Source organism: Heterocephalus glaber, unplaced genomic scaffold, assembly GCF_053883595.1.
Source record: "Heterocephalus glaber isolate CG9 unplaced genomic scaffold, H.glaber_assembly_v1.0 deba00001442, whole genome shotgun sequence".
Lineage (NCBI taxonomy): Eukaryota > Metazoa > Chordata > Mammalia > Rodentia > Bathyergidae > Heterocephalus > Heterocephalus glaber.
In genome coordinates, this window is record NW_028258296.1 from 13450439 (window position 1) to 13468940 (window position 18502).

Consider the following 18502-nt stretch of genomic DNA (forward strand, 5'->3'; position numbering starts at 1 on the left):
TGAGGCCGTCTCCAAAACAACAACAACAACAAAAAGTGCTAGGTTGTAGCTCAGTGGGAAGGCATGGCGTTCAATCCCCAGTACTGGAGGAAAAAAGTTTTTACTATGAGAAGTATGTTAAATTTTTCTGACATCATGTTTTTTGAGACAAGGTCTCGCTACATAGTTCAGAGGCTGGCTTTGAAGTCACTATGTTGCCCAGGCTGGTCTCAAATTCTGGGCCATTCTCCTGCCTCCCTGTGACGGAATTGTGTCAGCACACCTGGCTTTTTTTTTTTTTTGGTTTCGACATTTTCAAAGCAGAATAAGGCTTCAAATTTCTCCACTGATACATCATCCATGGTTCCCTCAAAACCTAGACTCTACTGCATATATTCACAGGCAATAATAACTTGATACAATAGTGTACAAGAAGCAAATAAACTGTCTTGGTAAGAAAATGAAAATTTCTCAGAGAATGTGACGTTTACATCGATGGGGCCTTCTCTCCCTCGTAACCAAGGAAATGGGGAGAAGGCAGGCTAGAGTGGGCAGTGAGGCATCTGACAGGCCTGGAGGAAGGAGAACAATTTTTAAAGAATTCAAGGAAATCAAGGCTTAATCTGGTTATGGACTGACAGTGACAAGCAGAGATTAAGAGAGTGCCTTAAATCAGGCAGTACTGCATTTTAAAGACTTCATTCTAAGATGTTTACTTTAGCTAAGTTTATGAGTCCACTGGGGAAGCAGTAAACTGCTACCCCAGAAAGCAAACAAGCATTTCCAGTAACCCAGTAAAAAGACAGTCAGTGATCTACACTTGACAAAGAAACAGTGGAAGCAGCTAGACTGGTGCGGGGGCGGGGAGCTGAACAACACTTTCTCTAGACTCTGCCAAACGAAGGAAAAAGCCCTGAACGTTGGGTGTGGGTGTGCAGGAAACTGCTAAGTTCATTTTCAGACAAGTTCCACTGAGTTTACCGTGTGTATAACTTGGAAATGGAGATATCTAGTAAATGGTCTGAAACCAAGGAATACCTGAGTGAGGGAGTGGAAATCCACCCATACAGATGGGAATCACACCACCACGGTGAGTGAAAACAGGCAGACAGAGCATGAGAAGTAAGCAAGCCAGTAACTAAAACCTAAGCAGTGCCAAAGGTGAGGGAAGAGCAGAGAAAGGCACAAACTCAAAAGCATGTCTGTACTACAGTTATCAGAATTACAGAAACCAATATGCCTAACATTGTTTATAGCTAAGAAAACAACCACAAAAGTTAAAGGTACAGCATTGTGGGAAGAGGCTGAAGGCTCTTCAAATCTAGTCCAATCATCTGGCCTTTAATATTTAAAAATAAAATGCAGGACTATATTGAGAGTCTAGATTTAAATAAAATAGCAACTTAAAAAACCATTAACTGGACATAAATCCCAGCATGGTGACAGGCTGAGGCAGGAAGATCCCAAGTACAAGTTTTACCTGGGCAACTTAGAGGAAGAAACCCTGTCTCAAACAGGGCTAAAAATGTAGCTCAGCATGAAAGCCATATGGGTTCAAACCCCAGGACTACAACCATTCAATCAATAAAATCATTATCTATTTATGACTGGCATTTCAGAAAAAAACTACTTATGGAATGAAATATTATACTTGTTTCATTTAAGTTGGTTCTTCACATAAGTATGAATCTTTTGAAATGTTTACTAAGATACTTCAGTAGAAAGTAGAACAGTCACCAGAGGTGGGGAACCAAGGCCGAGGCGGGAGAGAGAAGGTAGTTAATGGGGATGGGGTGCAGTTGGCTAGGAGGAATAACTTCTAATGTTCTATAGCCCAGTAAGTTAACCACAGGGGACAAAAATTAATTATGGATTTCAAAATAGCTAATAAAACTTTTGAATGTTCCCAACATAAAGAAATGATAACTGAGGCAACGGACCTATCAATTTTCCCAATCTAATCATTACATACATACATGTATTGAATTATCAATGCTCTACCCATAAATATATACAATTATGTATCGCCTAAAAAGAAGCAATGTTTTCATTTTGACTGTAATCTTTTTCAATCTTCTAACCCTCATTAATAAACTATTAAATACATAAACCAGCATAAACCTTTCCCTCAAACTAAAAATTTAAACACAATATGTGCCTGTATTTTGAAGACTCTTAAAATACATGAACAGTATCAAAACTAAGACAAAAGGTAATGTAGGACAAGTGAAAAGCCGCAAAGAAAAAAAAAGATAAATCAAATTTTTCAAATAAAATGGTAGAAATTACATCAGGAAAATAAATTTTTTCAAAATATTCTGCATTTAATTTTATTTAAAAAGAAAACCGGGCCAGGGATTTAGCTCAGTGGTGCCACCGGCCTGCCTCACAAGCGCAAGGTCCGGAGTTCGATCCCCGGTATCAAAAAAATAAAAAAGAAAAAGAAAACCATGTATGAGGCCATACCAAACCTGAAAGTAATACTAAAGGGGTACATTCACCATGGCTATCTGAAAATACTGGTCAGCAAATTCGGTCCTGAAAAATCTAACAGAAATAGCCAACAAAAAACCAGTAACATGACTCATTCACATTCATCTCTCATGATGACCTTCCAGAACCTAGCATTGTTTTGTATCTTCTCTGATGTCACTTTCTCTTTTATTTATCTCATAACCTCATCTCAAACAGTAAACCAGTTTTACTTTTGCTCCAACCACAGCAACAATCAACATAACTAAAAGAAAAAAAGCAAAGTAAATTAATTTTTTAGAATTTCCAGTAAATTTCTGTTCGTCCATGTTTGTAGTACAGAATATCACATTCCTCATGGGGAGTTGGTGCGTGTTCATAATACACCTGAATTTTTTTCACCCCTTCTCCCTCCTCTCTCCATTTCTTGATTCCCTTCCCCTCTGAGAAAGATCTATCTCCCTACTTCCAATTATGTAACCTTTTCACTTAGCTTCATTCTTCAATTAAAATTTCTATTATTCCAATTTTGGTCTTCAGCTTTTTCATTAAAATTTTTCTTAAGACTAATCTTTAAAGTATAAATAAAAGTTACCCTTTACTGTCACAAACGTCTCAGAAACAGGTAATAATTTCCAGGGCTGGGGATATAGGTTAGTTGTAGAGCACTTGCCTAGCATATGTGAGCCACTGGGTTCAATCCCCAGCCTACCAAATAACATCAACCACAGTAGTGGTAATAATAATAATTTCCAAATGTTCGAACTGCAGGCTGAGGTGGGTGCTATAAAAAGGAAACAATGAGTGCACATCGACATCCAATCAGAGACATCTGCGTACAGTAGTGACGGCATCATGAACATTGAACGGCTCATATGCCACAGGCAAGCAGGAAACTGGAGGAAATACAGAACTGCTTCCTGGCACACTGGACTAGCCAGTGCTGGGCTGTGGTCTGAGACAGTGGCCACTGAGGAAAGGCCTGCACTTGGCCTCGCTGCTTAGGAGCACTGCGAGCACTCTGAACAGAGACCAGAAATAGTCGGGAGAAGCAGAGGCAGCTAGAATACATGCAGGAAGCACTGAAGAGGAGGCAAGAACACAGAAAACCACAACGCAGAATCTACTGGATTTGGCTGAGTTCAAAGCTGCACATACATAACATACTGAGATTCCACAGACTACACAAAGAAAACTACATTCTCACAAGGCGAGAATCACCGAGGTTTCAACCAGCAGGGATAAAGGCTCCTTAACCCAGTCACCACAAATACCAAGCCACAGGAGCAAGGCCACCCCAGAGCTAGAGGACAGGCCATTCTGGACTTCTTGTAACAAAGCAGAGAAAGTATGTTTAACAGGACCAAGCTCATTCCCAAATAAACACCCTGCCAAAATAAATACCACACTTTTTAAAGCACAAGAATAAAAGAACTTGAATGACATACCATCTATATGTCCGCCATGCAAGTTTAAATACTGCATGAATATAAACAAAGAGTTAAGTTACAGAATTGAAAGTAGGGAGATAGATCTTTCTCAGAGGGGAAGGGGAAAGCGATGGAAAAAATTCAGATGTGTTAGGTCCATGCACCAACTGCTCATGAGGAATATGATCATTATGTACTGCAAACATGGACTAATAAAAAGTAAAAACTGCACAAAAGTGTTGCGTATGAGTATAGAGAAAACCAGTTGATTTTTTATGCCTGTGGTATCAGAAGCACTGGGGCTGTGGATTTAGCTGAGTGGGGCCGCGCCTGCCTGGCAAGCACAAGGTCCTGAGTTCAATCCCCGGTACCAGAAAAGAAAAAACAGAAGAGAAGCACTGAACGTGGTATAAGTATAGAAAGAAAAACTGTTTTTCCATATACTACTGAAATAAATTTCTGCATCTGAAGACTAAGCATCAATTAGTCTCAATGTGGTAAATAATGGTTTAGATGTGTTTTATTGCTAAGTGAGTCTTTTAAAGAAATAACTTGTTTCTCCATTTGGGATTTATGTATTTGGTGACTTGCATCAAACAGCCTCTAAACCAGAAAGCAAACAATCCAGAAAACAAACATCCTATCTGGGTGTGGTGGTGCACACCTGTAATCCCAGCTACTCAGGAGGCTAAGGCAAGAGGACAGAAGTTCAAGCCCAGGCCAGGGATTCAGCTCAGCAGTGCCGCCGCCTGCCTCACAAGCGCAAGGTCCTAAGTTCGATCCCCAGTACCAAAAAAACAACCTCTTGAAAGTTCAAGCCCTGTTCATAGCAAGACCTTACCTCAAACAAAAACAAAACAAAGCAAAACAAGACCCCATGCAATACAAACAAGACCTACATGCACATACTACTGTATGTGTTCATTTACTCCTTGGTGCATCAGTCAAGAATCATAAGACTTCATTTGGACAAGCTTGGTTATTCTGATTTCTAAATTCAAAGAGAACAGTAGTCCATGAGAAGGGGAGGCTGAGCTAATAGAGACAAGTACCATGATATACAAGAGATTAATCAAAGTCAACAAAAATGAAGAAAATAATAAGCCACAGAATTTAGAAAAGAACACAGAAGCTAAGTTATAGGAACATAAAGAGTGGCCCAAAAATCATGTAACAGGATAAAAATAGACCTAGTTTGGCAGTGATGCTAGAAAAATGTTAACTACACAATCTCTGTCAGCAAAGATGAAGCTACATCAAGAAGATTCCATTATACTTGTTAAAAAATACTCAAATCACACAGAGAATCACTTTTAGAAACCATCCACTTTAGCTGAAATAAAAGAAGTTGGTATTCAAAGGAAAACGCAAAGAATTCACTAAATCTTCAATTGCTCGATGGCTTCCTACAACAAAGGAATGTTTATACTGAAGGCAGCTGTACCTCTCCTCATACTAGTCTGTGGCCACAGCTGGGGCCACTGTGGCTATTACCCCACAGCTTTTTCCAATGAGTTGAGAAGCTGTACCCGGTATGAGCCTTCCCAGCCAACACTATGATTATAGTTTTTCTTAACTGCCCAATTTGTTCTTCACAGACAGACTACCAAGATGTTCTTTAAAACAGTGAACATGAAAAAAATAAATAAAACAGCAAACATGAAAAGTGTTGCATTCAATAATTTAAATAGGTTACTTACCTATCATGCTGATTCTGACAGGTAAAAACAAGACAATCGTGACTATAATTACAGAGCTTAACCTCCAGGTGAAGAATTCTTGACAACTGAGCACCCAAGATTGCTCTATAGGGGTTCCTAACCTCCAAACCCCAAAATCCATGGAATAAGCCCTCAAGGGATCAGATATCCAGGCAGAGGTCAGACTAGAGCTCAGAAGTTTGATCACATTTCTAGATCTAATTCATGATGCTTTTTTATTAGTTTTTGTGGTGTTGGGGATGGAATCCAAGGGTTCAGGCAAGCTAGGCAAGGGCTGTAGCACTGAGCTAATCTCTAGCCCTTGTTATGATACTATAAGTAACCGAAAAACTTTAATGAGATAGGAAATGTAGACTGTACAATTCCACCTATCCCATTTATTTCCAAACTGTCATGAGGGTCAAACAAGAAACCAAATGAAATTGCTTGGTAAATCATGAAACATGGTAAAATGTAAAATTATCCACAGTAGAATGACTCTTCCAGTGTTTTCCATTCATGGTACTGAAGTTCTCGCCCCTTGAAAGAAATTACTTTGACCAACAGTAAAAGCAGACGCTCAAGAAATGATCTTAAGAACGAACGTAAATTTTTCTCTATGCAGCTTCTGAAATTGATGAAAATATCCTTATGTTTCATTGATTAGTAAATAAGCACTGTGCAACTGAAGGACATATTAAAATTATTTAGTATCATTAATGTTTGCACAGAACCAAGTTCAAAACTGCAATTCTTAGAAATATTCTTTAATGTTTAAGAGTCTCACCTGGAGTACAGTACATTTATGTACTGATTGTTCTGATCAGTACATTTACATAAGCAATTACCACCTCACATGTTCATAAGCTGGGAACTTATTACATGGTATAAATGCAACTTGTTATCAATGAATTAAGTCTTGGCAAGGTTTCAAAAATCTACAAACTACATTTGACTTCTCATATTCTATCTGTACGTGAAAGGTTACAATTAATACCAAAGATCCTTAAATGGAGCTATTCAAGCCCTTTTAAATATAAACTGATGTATGTAATGTCACACAATAAAAATGTATGGAAGCTTTTTTTTTTTTGGTTGTTCTGAAGCAGACTCACTATGTAGTTCAACCTGGCCTCGAACTCAGTGATCCTTCTGCCTCATCCTCCCAATTGCTGAGATTACAGGCAGTTGCCACCCACACTGGGCTCACAATGAGAATTTAGAGGCAGCAGACCAAATCACATTTTCATTTCAAAAATTTATTTTCCAGTGAATACCTTTTGAATTGGAAGAAAAGTTCTAAACAAAAAAGCCCAGGACCTGGCTTCCTACAGCCAGAACTTCAAAACATTTTATCGGGGGGGGGGGGGGGGGGGGGTTGTTGAGGGTTGGGGGATTACAGGGGATTGAACTCAGGACCTTGCACTTGCCAGGCAGGTGGGCACAGCGCCACTGAGCTACATCCCTGGCCCCAGAACTTCTAAACTTGAAAAGATTCACTCCATGGTTTCTGATTCAAAATCAGCAAAACATCAATTCCTAAACAGAAAGGACAACCATAGTTAGGCAAAGAATCTCAGTTAACCAGGCTTTAGGCTACAAAAGGAGTCATTAAGTATTACTTAATTTTAACAGAGTCTATTCTTGCTGGGCACGGTGGCGCATTCCTATAATTCCAGTGCTTGGGAGTTTGAGGCCAGCCTGGGCTACATAGCGAGACCTATGAGAGAAAGTATACTGCTCCTGACTCTCATGCCCAAACCTGTGAGAAAGCATGTTTGTGATATAAGCTGCAATAAGCAGGAATTTTCCAGAGAAAAAGATACTCTCTAGTCTCTTGCTCACAGTAAAGTGCTCCATTTGGAAAAAATAAATACACAAAATACAACATGGACAAATGTGCCAGAGATGTGGAATGACATCTAGACAAGCAACAGGTAAATGCCCAGGGTACCCGCAGACTCATTTCCCAGGCGTGTGGTCTAAAATTCACCAAGAGTCAGGTCTAAGGCTAGGACCACACACAGTACTTTTTCCAAACACAACTAATTACAAGTGATATCCTTGCAAACAAGAGGAATAAATTAAAAGTTGAATACCCAGACAAAAAGCTACTGATTAAATGCTCATTAGCTCAGAATAAAGTCTGAACAGAATAAGGTAGAATTATGGCCTCCTGGCTGCACCATGCTCAGTATTTTATAATAATAATCTATTTTTAAAGCTGGCTATCAAGAAGTACTAGCTAGGCCGGGGGATTTAGCTCAGTGGTTCCACTGCCTGCCTCGCAAGCGCAAGGACCCAAGTTCAATCCCCGGTTGGGGTGGGGGGGGAGTACTGGCTAGCATTCCTTTCCAATGGAGACATTCATGTTTAGTCTGATCAATGTTCAATTCACACTTTCAAAAAGCAATTATCTGGAGAACTTTTCTAACAGCATAAGGAAAAGAAAAATATTTGATATGGTGTGCATAAATGTGTGTAGAGGAGGATAATCATCCATCTACCCCAAATGCCTCCCCGCCTTTTTTAACCTCAAGTGCCTTTTTGCACCTTTTTCAAATCGTCATCAATTTACTTGAGACTTAAAAGCACTAGACAGGTAACATGATATTATTAAAAATGATAACTTGAGAAAAAGAGCCACAATTATATATAATCATCTCTGAACTCTAGTCAAAAAGCATGAGACTGGGGAAATGGAGAGGAGAAGGGACTTTACTGCAAGAAATTATATCTGATATGATCAAACATCTTGATCTTTAAACTATCTCTAACCAAGATGCTAATCATGATCTTTCCTCTCCCTAATTTGATTCCTTGAAAAAAAAAGGAGAGAAAAAAAAGTTAAAAATGAAGTGTCAAGGGTGACACCTTCAAAAGATTTGAAGCATGGCAAGAAAACAAGAATGGGTGATTTCTTCTGCCAAAAGTCAGCTAAACACTAATTTGAAAATATATCCTAACAATTAGCATTGAAATCCCAAGAGACCCTGCACACCCTAAGGAACCCATGAGACTATACTCCTGGTTTTTGATAAGCATGGACCATCAGTCTTTAAATCTTTGGCCACTATCTTTAGATAACTGTTTCAAGGGATATCATCCTTCAGAATCATCACCAATAGATCAACTATGAAAAACAAAACAAACAAAAAAATGTATCATTTTGTAGAACTGGGGATGTAGCTCCATGGTAAAGTGCTTGCCTGGCATATGCCAGGCCCTGGGATCAATTCCTAACACACACACAAAAACCCTTAAAATTGATATTTCTCTAAGCTGCGCAGGGTGTGTCACATGTCTGTAGTTCCAGGCACTGGGGAAGCCTGGACAGCAGGTCACTTCAGACCACGAGTTTGAGACCAGCCTGGGCAATATGGCAAGAATCCATTTCAAGAAAAAAGAAAATCAGGGATGGGGATTTAGCTCAGTGGTTCCACCACCTGCCTCGCAAGCACAAGGTCCCAAGTTTGACCCCTGATACCAAAAAAAAAAAGAAAGAAAGAAAAAGAAAAGAAAATTACATCACACTTTTTTGAGTTTTTAGTATTCCCCAAGACATGTTCTGCTTCTTCCACTTGCAGAGAAATGACCTAATTTTGAAAACTGATACTATATATGAATTGTAATCACTTATTTTAACTGAAAAATTTCACTTATACAATTATGTTTTTCTATCTCAAACTGGACTTCAAACACTGTAAATACATGACATTCCTAACAGAACACTCAGATAAAGTGATGCATTAATTACAATACAAAAATACTATTTTAGGGCCGGGGACATGGCTCAGTGACACAGTGCCTACCGGGCAAGCATGAAACCCTGAGTTCGATTCCCATTACAAAAGAAAAAAAGATTCTATTTTAAAAGGAAGCCTTAGGAAATTTTTCACAAAGGAGATCTCTGCTAAAAGGCTATTCTAATACCATACATAAATCTACCTTATCATGCATGGCAAAAAGAATACCATCTCCCACAACCAAGATTTGGCACTTTGAACTGAACATATCAGAATTTGGACAACAAAACATGAGGAAGGTTCCTCAAATCCAAGTAGTTTTTTGAAGCTGACTCAATCTGTGATACTAATTCATCCTTCCCTGTAGGAGCAGAGGCACTAAACTTATTGTGTAAATTTGTCTTTTTCTACTGCTGATCAGTGTTTATGACGAGCACTGTTGGTTACAGTTCCTCTGAGGATTAGTGAGACATAGTTCCAATTCATTTGTGCTACTATCTTCGATCCTTTAAAGCAAGTCTAAATAAAACTAAGAAAAATTTGGATATGGATTTTGTTTTGATTTTTGAGACAGGGTATTGCTATGTAGATCAGGCTGGCCTCAAACTCATGACAATTCTCCTGCCTCAGCCTCCCCAGTGCTGGGATTACAGGGATGCACCACCATGCCCAGTTGGATATGGAATTCTTTATCTACAAAAGTGCCTTTGTAGTAAACGTGGGAGGTGATGACATTTTGAGATAAATATTCCCTTATCTTCATGAAAAGCTGTGTCAAACGTTTTACATGAGCTACAAAGTACATACTCAATCTGCTAATATGCTAATTACAACATATAATTATCACAGTTTTAACCCTAACATCTACCTTGCTTCAATTATGAAAATAAAAATGATGCATAAAGCTTATTTTTAAATAAAAAATTTTAATAGGGAATTAAATGTTAAATAACTAAGAGAATAGTACATTTCTAGCCTGCTAGATTTCCCATATCTACATGACATCTACATGTTCATTATTGGTTCTACACTACCTGGAAGGCACAGACATTACATAAAACTCTACAACTATAAACCAAAATGTATTGTGCTAATCCATAAAACTTATGAAAAAAAGCAAAAACACTACCACCCATGTTTCTACATGTCTTTTCTAATTGAGACATGTGAAACACCAGAATAGAAAAATCATAATAATGTCATAGGGAGGAGTAATAAAGTTGAGTTTTGAAGTCTTTTATCGGAGTTTTTGAGTCAAAAAAAATTATGTCAAACCTAAAATTTCAGCTAAAGCATAAATTTTAGCTATCACAAAAATACTATGCCCAGACATTCATGAATAGATACTGCAAACTTGGGGAATAATAAACAAAGCAGAATTCATGGTTACCATATTTACACATACTCTTTGTTGTGTTTCAGTGCCACATGATCTGATTCAAAGTAATAAACATCAGGATCATCATCTTCCTCTTCTGCAATGTGCTGACTGGCACTCTCTTTGGCAGGTGGCATATGTCCGATACTGAGTCTTCCCTCTGAGGGTGGCTTACTTAGTCCTTCGCTTCCATAGTTTTGAGAGTCACAACATAAAACTTTTTCATTTTGAGAAATATCATCAGGACTTGTGGGAGACTCACTTACATTATCACTAGCAGTTGCACCTGTTTCATTGGGACTAAGATTGTTCTCCTCAAATTGTCCATTCTCTCTGCAAGGAGAACTGTTTTTAGTGGGACTAGCTCTGGCAGGGGTGGCCCTGCGTGGTGACGCTCTCAGGGTATACCGATGTTCTTGAGGTTCTGACAGAGACATCATCTGAGCTGAGATGCAATCTAGAACAGACGGCGGCTCTGCTTCTTCCGAGACTGGCATACTCTCAAGATCTGCATCCAAGATGTTACTGGTATTTTCATTACACTGCTCTTTTGAGGCACTGCTATCTCCCACCACATCTACTTCCTCCTCAGAATCCCTTAAAGATGACTGGATTTCAGAAATGGGGCCTGAAGCTGGCTCAGTAGTCAGCTGATTAACACACTCCACAGACAGGCAGGCAGTTCCTAATTTGTGGTCCTCCAACTTGACCTGCACTTCTGAATTTGTGCAAGGCACGTTATGGTCTATATAACTGTCGTCCCTCCTATTATCACGGAACATTGAAGTCTGGGTTTCCGAAGCCCCATTTTCAGCTACTGATTTCTCCTGCAATGCATAGGAACCAGCACTATTTTGCTTAGTGTTCCCACCAGGCTGACAGTCATCACAGTTTATACCAGCAGAATCACTGTCATCAACACCGTTGACAGTCAGACAGCCTGTAATTTCTTCAACTACTGCAGAATTAAGTGGCCCTTCCTCACTGACATTCACCTTTTTAACTTCCCTTTTCTCACAATCATCCAGTATAAGACATCGACAAGCACGTTTAGTCCCTTGAATATCTGCATCATTGTCCACTCCTGTCCTCCTCTGTTCTACTGACTCCTTGTCTGATTTGATAGGCGAATCTTCTTCTGAACTGTTTGGTGCTTCAGATCTAAGACAACGTTTAATTCTTTTTAAAACTGGTGATACAGGTTCTGTTTGCCTTCTCTCACAATTTTCTATTGCCTGCCTTTCTAGGTTATCCTTTTCGCAAGAAGAAAGTCCTCTTTTCCTAGGGCTTACCCATGAATCTCGAGTACTCTGCTGCTTTAAATCAGTAGTTTTTCCATTATTATTTCCCTTTTGAATTTGCACAGGCTCTGTTCTCTTCTTTGGAGATCTTGACCGTACTTGAGAATGAGAAGAGAGTTCTTCAGGGTGAGCAATGCTACGATTCCTTAAAGTTCTACCACAAAAAGATTCATCCAAGCCGTTTAACCCCACTGTTGATCTTGTAACACGAGTAGATCGGGAAGCAGCCATACTATGGCAAGTCCCTACAATACGGTCATCATGATCCACTCATTGGGAAACCTTCAAAAATGTAAACAAAATAATGAGAAAAAAGGTAATCGTTAATATACCTAAAACAAAAGCAAAAACCTATAATTTTTTATCCAAGTATAGCCAATATTAATTAACTATGGGGCAAAAGATTTTTTTAATTAACATTTCCAACTAACAATTAAAAACCACTTAATATACTCCAGAAATTGTCTATATGTTTAACATACATTAACTCACTTAGATTCTATTATCATTCCTTTTTTACAAACGAGGCTGAGGCACAGTCTGAGTAAAAAGGTTCAAGGTCACACACAGCTAGCAGTGGCAGGGGGGCTCCAGAGCCCACGCCCTTAACCTACCCCCGCATTGTCTCTCTCAGACAGGCACAAAGCACCCAGAAGAGATCTGTCCAAAGGTGAGAGTTCATCTTGGTTACTAAAGTAACAACCTTGAATTTATACAGCAGCTATCTTACAAAAATATTCTAATCACTACTATTATCCTTTCAAAACATTCCTGGAAGACAGAAAGGCAGGCTCTGCTCTTTTTAATACACTCTTACTAAACTGAGTTTCAGGTCAAATCCCTTGAAAACAAGCTATGTAGTATCCAAAAACTTATGGTTGCAGTAGAAGGATGGATAGAAATCACAGTCCTAGCTTCTACTGACCAAGAAGAAGATAGAGCAAAGCAAAAACTTCCCAGTCTCTTGAAACAAAGCATAAATCAGCAAGTGAAGGGAAACACTCTCAGAGGATAGACAGAAGAGAATGGAAAGAAGCCTTTGAAGCAAATATGTAAATTCAAGAAATCAGAAATACACATATAATCCTACCCTTCCCTTCTTAGAATTCATGTGTACAGTGTGGGCCAGTTTTAATGCCTGGTTTTGAGAGATGAGCAGGTTTTCTGGTGTAGACGCTTCATGTTTTTAAGAGAAAAATGGGAGGGATGTTGAAAAATACCCTGACTGGTCCATTTGGATCAACTGAAAGATTTAATGATATTTTCCAAAGTCTCCCCCATCAAGCAGAATGCAGCTACTGTTAACATTTCATATCTCCATTACCCTCCTCCTCTTCTGCTTGGCCTCCTTCCATAAGATACTTGGCCATTTCACTGCCTGATTTCCAAAGGGGTACAGGTCAGTTAGAGAATGAAGCCAATAGAGGCTCAAAGACACAACTTCCCAGGTTCCCTCCTTCCTGCCTCCCTCCAAATGCCACTCTGTTCCTTCCCCCTACACATCAAACACAAGCTCTCTTTTGCCTCAACTAGAAGGATCTCACAGTAGAAAGGTAGAACTACAAAAGACACAGCAAAGTGCTACCACAGACAGACAAGAAACATTAACGGAAATTGTCTCCCTTCTCCTCCTGCTGACAAATTAAGTGATCAAGTACCCTGGAAAGTACATAACTTGGAAAACTGAATTGAGTTTTGTTTCAGAGTATGGCCTACTTCTAAATTTTTAATTAACAGTTTTACAAGACTCACAAAACCAGTCCTAAATAAAAGCACACTTACTTGTTCTGGAGATTTTAATTAGAATCAAGTGAACAATAAGTATGCGACACATTAATCAGAACTTAGAAATGGTTTTTTACAATAAAATTTCACTGTTTGGAGATTCATTAAAGGGATCTCTGACATGTGATTCTCTTTTGCTAATATCCTGTCATCAAGATTACAGTCTTTTCATTCAGTATAATAAACACTGAATATCCCACAAATTTCTACATTCAATTACAATGAATTTAAGTTAAACCTTAAATATTTTTACAGAACATAAGCTGAAAGTACTAAAAGCAATTTATTTGTTTTATGTGCCCAAATCTGGAACTCTTAAAATTGAAAGTTAAATATTAAATAGCTATGTAAATACACAAAGAAAATAAGATAATTTTGCAAATAAACTACAAAATCCCATGTAAATATCTTTAATGTAAATCTGTTTTCATAGTTTATGTTTTCATAAGACTGGTATCAACAGTATTTTATAAACACACCATCTTCTAACCTTTACTTTGTAAAATACAAAGCCAATTAAAGGCATAAAACAAGCGATTCTAGCAAGAGGCCTTCCTAACCCTTTATTTTCTTTCCACACCAATCTGAATAGATGCAAAACATCTATTTTGTAGTACACCCTCCCAAAAAGAGACAATTTCAGATGAAACAAAACTATTATTAGTACTCAGAATTACTTGTAAAGTGTATGTATGTATGTGTATATAAATCACTATAAAATACCATCTATAATGAGGGCCTATATTATTTCTTCACCATTCCAGTGATTAAAATACCAAAAATACTGATTAATATGTAAGATTCTGTTTCTTTTGCTCCCTAAAAATATGTTTATTCTATTCAACAACTACAATGAAGCCCAAGTTTTAGGATTATCAAATCCTATTAAGCCACACTGAAATAAAGTCTGTCTTAAAATAAGCATCTTTTGGCACTTCAAACATTGAAGTATAGTCTGAAATCACCACTATGACATCTCTAGGAAGCGTAGAAAAGCAGAATGCAGGCAGGGGGCAGCTCAGTGGGAGTGTACTTGCAAGGATACATTGGCTTGGTCCCCAGGAACAACAAAAAAGAGAAAAAGAAAAAAAGAAGAGAGGAGGAGATGGGGATGGGGAGAGAAAAAAAAAAGAAATTCTGAGTCAGGCGTGGTGACATAGGCCTGTAGGCCAGCACTCAGGAGGCTGAGGCAGAAGGACTGCCACAAGTTCGAGACCAGTCTGAGCTACATAGCAAGATCCTGTCTCAAGCCCCCCAAGTCCAAAAACAGAAATGCAGAGCGCCAGGCCTTGCCAGATGACCACAGAATCCAATTACCAAGTGACTCGCATGTGCTGGAGTTGGAAAAGCACTGCCCTAACCCACTGCCCTCAGACACTATTCTAAAACGCAGTGTAATACAACAGTCATCTAGTTTTAAACCAAATTAGATCTACTTCTGTCCTTTAATTCCTTGCTAGATCCTAAAAATAATAATAAAAAGTATAAATCCATGATCCCTCTGGCTAGGGAAACAACAAAAAGTGGACTATACATCTTTTGCCAGCACTCAGGACGGGGAGGCTGAGGCAGGAGATCACTGCAGGTTCAAGGCCAGCCTAGGCTGCGAGGTGAGTGCAAGGCCAACTTGGACTACACAGCGAGACCCTGTCTCAAAATACAAAACAAAAATCTCTTGACTGAAATCAAAATGTTATATACATTTAGAGTAATCAGTTACAATTATGAAGGTTAGACTTAAAATTTTACCAGTCCTCTGATTTTTTTCTTGTTCTAGCCTTTTCATCTTTTCTGTTTTCAATCAGAATATATAAAGACACTTATTTTCTACACTCAGCTGATAAACTCAGCACAAACTTCAGTTATACAAAGGGACTTTTAATGTCTATATTACTTCAATTAAGATTCAACGCTGGCTTGCCATGCTTATCAGCGAAGTACTACAGGCAAAAGCTAGTGCTTTTCTCGTTTTAGCCGAATACAGTTACTGAAGAATTCAATGAAGAGCTTTGGAGTACAAAATTATATTCCTGCCACATATTAAGCTGCCAAGGATATAGAAATGAACTTATTTACACACTATTAAAAGAAGATACTCCTGCTAGTTAACTAAATAGGAGACATATGGTTAAAACCTTGCCCAGCACCCATCTGGAAATAGAAATTTAAACACTCTAGTTTTAGAATTGAGGGAAACCATTAGTTAATATATTCATATGGCCAAAACCCAACTATCAATTAAACCTATGTTTTCCCTACATTATCCACCAACTAATGAACAATGGCACTTCCTAGAACACAGAGGGAAGAGAATGTGATCAATCGCTAGGATTAAACACATTGCCTTCCCACCCTTGTTAAATTTTCATCCCACTGAAAGGCATCACCGAGAAGGGCTGGTTAACTAAACTTTAGCCTGGCCACTCTGAGAAGACCAAATCCTACACCGTACCCACTCCTTGTCTGGCAGTGACCTACCAACCTTCCCCAAAACTTGAATCAACTTTTACCCAAGTCTAACTATGAAATTCTGGAACATTATCAGTTATGCTTCAGATCATAAATTCCCAGTCCCTGTGATCACACCGCAGATCAATGTCACTAAGGACTAAAAGGAATAACATTGAACACAAAAGGCCCACAACTAAATGCTGCTCTAGCAACTTTTACTTAAAAGAAAGAAATCTCAAAAAGCTATTTCAAAAAACACTGCCTATAACCCTTTGCTCCTACTATAACCAACAAAAGCGTTAGTTTATTTTGGGAATTGAGGACTTGGCAATCCTCCATTAATACCAATGTTCTAGTTGATATTTACTATCATAATATTTAGTTTTATTAAGTGAACAATTGGTCATGATGATACTGGTGTACTTTAATGTAAAAAAAAAAAAGTAGAGGGAAAAAAGAACAAGAGCAACTGGGAAGTGTCACCCATATGTTTATTTTTTCTACTTGTCTAGAATATAAACTGTTTAACAATATTCAGGCTATGCCTGTCATACAATTCTTTTAAGACAAATTATTTCAGCTGTGTAATAACCACTCTATAAGAGTAATAGTAGGAGAGTGAAAACTGGAACCCATGCAATTCAACCTAAGGTTCTTAACAGTCGCCTCTTTGTAGTCTAGAAACTCTTATGTACTGTCTGATATAAAAGGGTTTCCTCTTCCTTCCCCATTGAGAGAGAGGTAATTAGGTAAGTAGACAGACAGACAGATCTGAATGTATAACACTTAAAAGATAATAGAGAAACAGAAGTTAAGGGATTTCATGATGTCCCTTTAAGTACCTAGGGTGTCATGAGGTTTAATGGTCTAGAGATTCCAACATTCTCAGTCATTACATTTATCCCCTTTTCGGGGAATGAATAGAAAAATACTTCATCTCTAGTCCATGCCCCGTAAGTCTACATTCCAAGACTCCTAGCCCATTCCTTAGAGCACCACACTCCTGTAAACAGCCAGCCAGACTGCACAATTTTCCACACACAGAACAGAAAATAAGTCTTCCCTCATCAGGGAAAAAAAGAAAAAAAATCAAACTATAGTTGTCTTCACCACTGCAAAACTAAACAACTTACCTGTATAACCAAAGATCTATCATTGTGGAAATATTATCTCTTTTCCTTATATCCTGAAGGAGTTGGAGCTATGTCTAGAATAGAGCTTAAGCATCAGGGTTTCAGACTCTCAGCTTCAGCCATGGAGAATACTAGAAACTCTTAAATTCCTTTCTTTAAAATAAAATAATAAAAAAAAAGAATTAAAGAAGGAAATTAACTTGTGCTAATAGATTTACTCCTATGATAAGACACAGCAGATAATAGAATCTCTTCATAGTGACATCTTTGGTGATAACTGGGAACTCTAATAACCTCAGGGGTATTAAGAAACTGGTATACATTTTTAAAAACCAACAAAAATAAACCAGAAGAGCTGGAAGTATACCAAGTGCTTCCAACAACTACATATTAGTTTCAGTCAAAATATGATTCAGTTCTTTTCTAGAGTCCACTCTAAGAATTTCTTTGAGGTGATCTAAAGATTCCTTTTGATATAGTGTCTCAAAACAGTATTTATAATCTCTATTATAAAACATTTCCCAAATTTTGGACTCCAAGTATGCAAAACTGGGGACTGAACAACAAAACCTTTAGATTATTCACACCAAAGAATCAACCAAGTCTTCTTAACTACAGGTATCCTCATACCGTGTACTTACTAAAGTGCTAGAAGACTCAATTATTAAAGGAAATTTCTATTGTTTTTGGCATATAGATTTTCAAAGGACAAAAATAACAAGGATTTTCTGGGTTTAGTACCAGATATTTTAATCAATCTAATTACTGTTCTTTGTTCCAATTCATGGAACAGTCTAATTACAGTTTTACTAATGTATTATGTTATCCTTTTCAGAGAATGTGTTGTCAGGCTTAAACGGGTTATTATGTACAAATGAAAAAGTATTGAAAAAGAAGGCCAGCAGATATTTATAATAGAAAGTATCACTTTATTACAAGCATAAAGCTAGATATCCTAAGGGTGACTCTATTTATGTGAGGAAAAGACTGATAAAATTACCAAATCTTGTAAACTAGGGCTACTGCCTAGTGAAAATAAAGGTATTAGTTTCACAGGGGCAGAGGCTAATAATATCTACTATAGATGCAACCTCTTCCAAATATTCCTTATAAATTCATTGAAAGAA

General features: G+C 38.0%; 1 protein-coding gene across 5 annotated transcripts in view; it reads right to left on the reverse strand.

The window, feature by feature from the left end:
* The window catches only part of Zzz3 (zinc finger ZZ-type containing 3), a 67443-nt gene that overhangs the window by 48294 nt on the left and 647 nt on the right, over positions 1-18502 (reverse strand). For 2 of the 5 annotated variants that reach the window (XM_021255500.2, XM_087212925.1), the window contains exon 3: positions 10733-12288. In XM_021255500.2, the coding sequence (XP_021111159.1) occupies positions 10733-12237 (1505 nt within the window). In that variant the 5' untranslated portion in view covers positions 12238-12288. Of the gene's footprint in view, positions 1-10732; positions 12289-17375; positions 17529-18502 lie in introns of those variants that run through there. The other 3 variants (XM_021255501.2, XM_087212926.1, XM_021255502.2) reach the window with 2 other exon arrangements.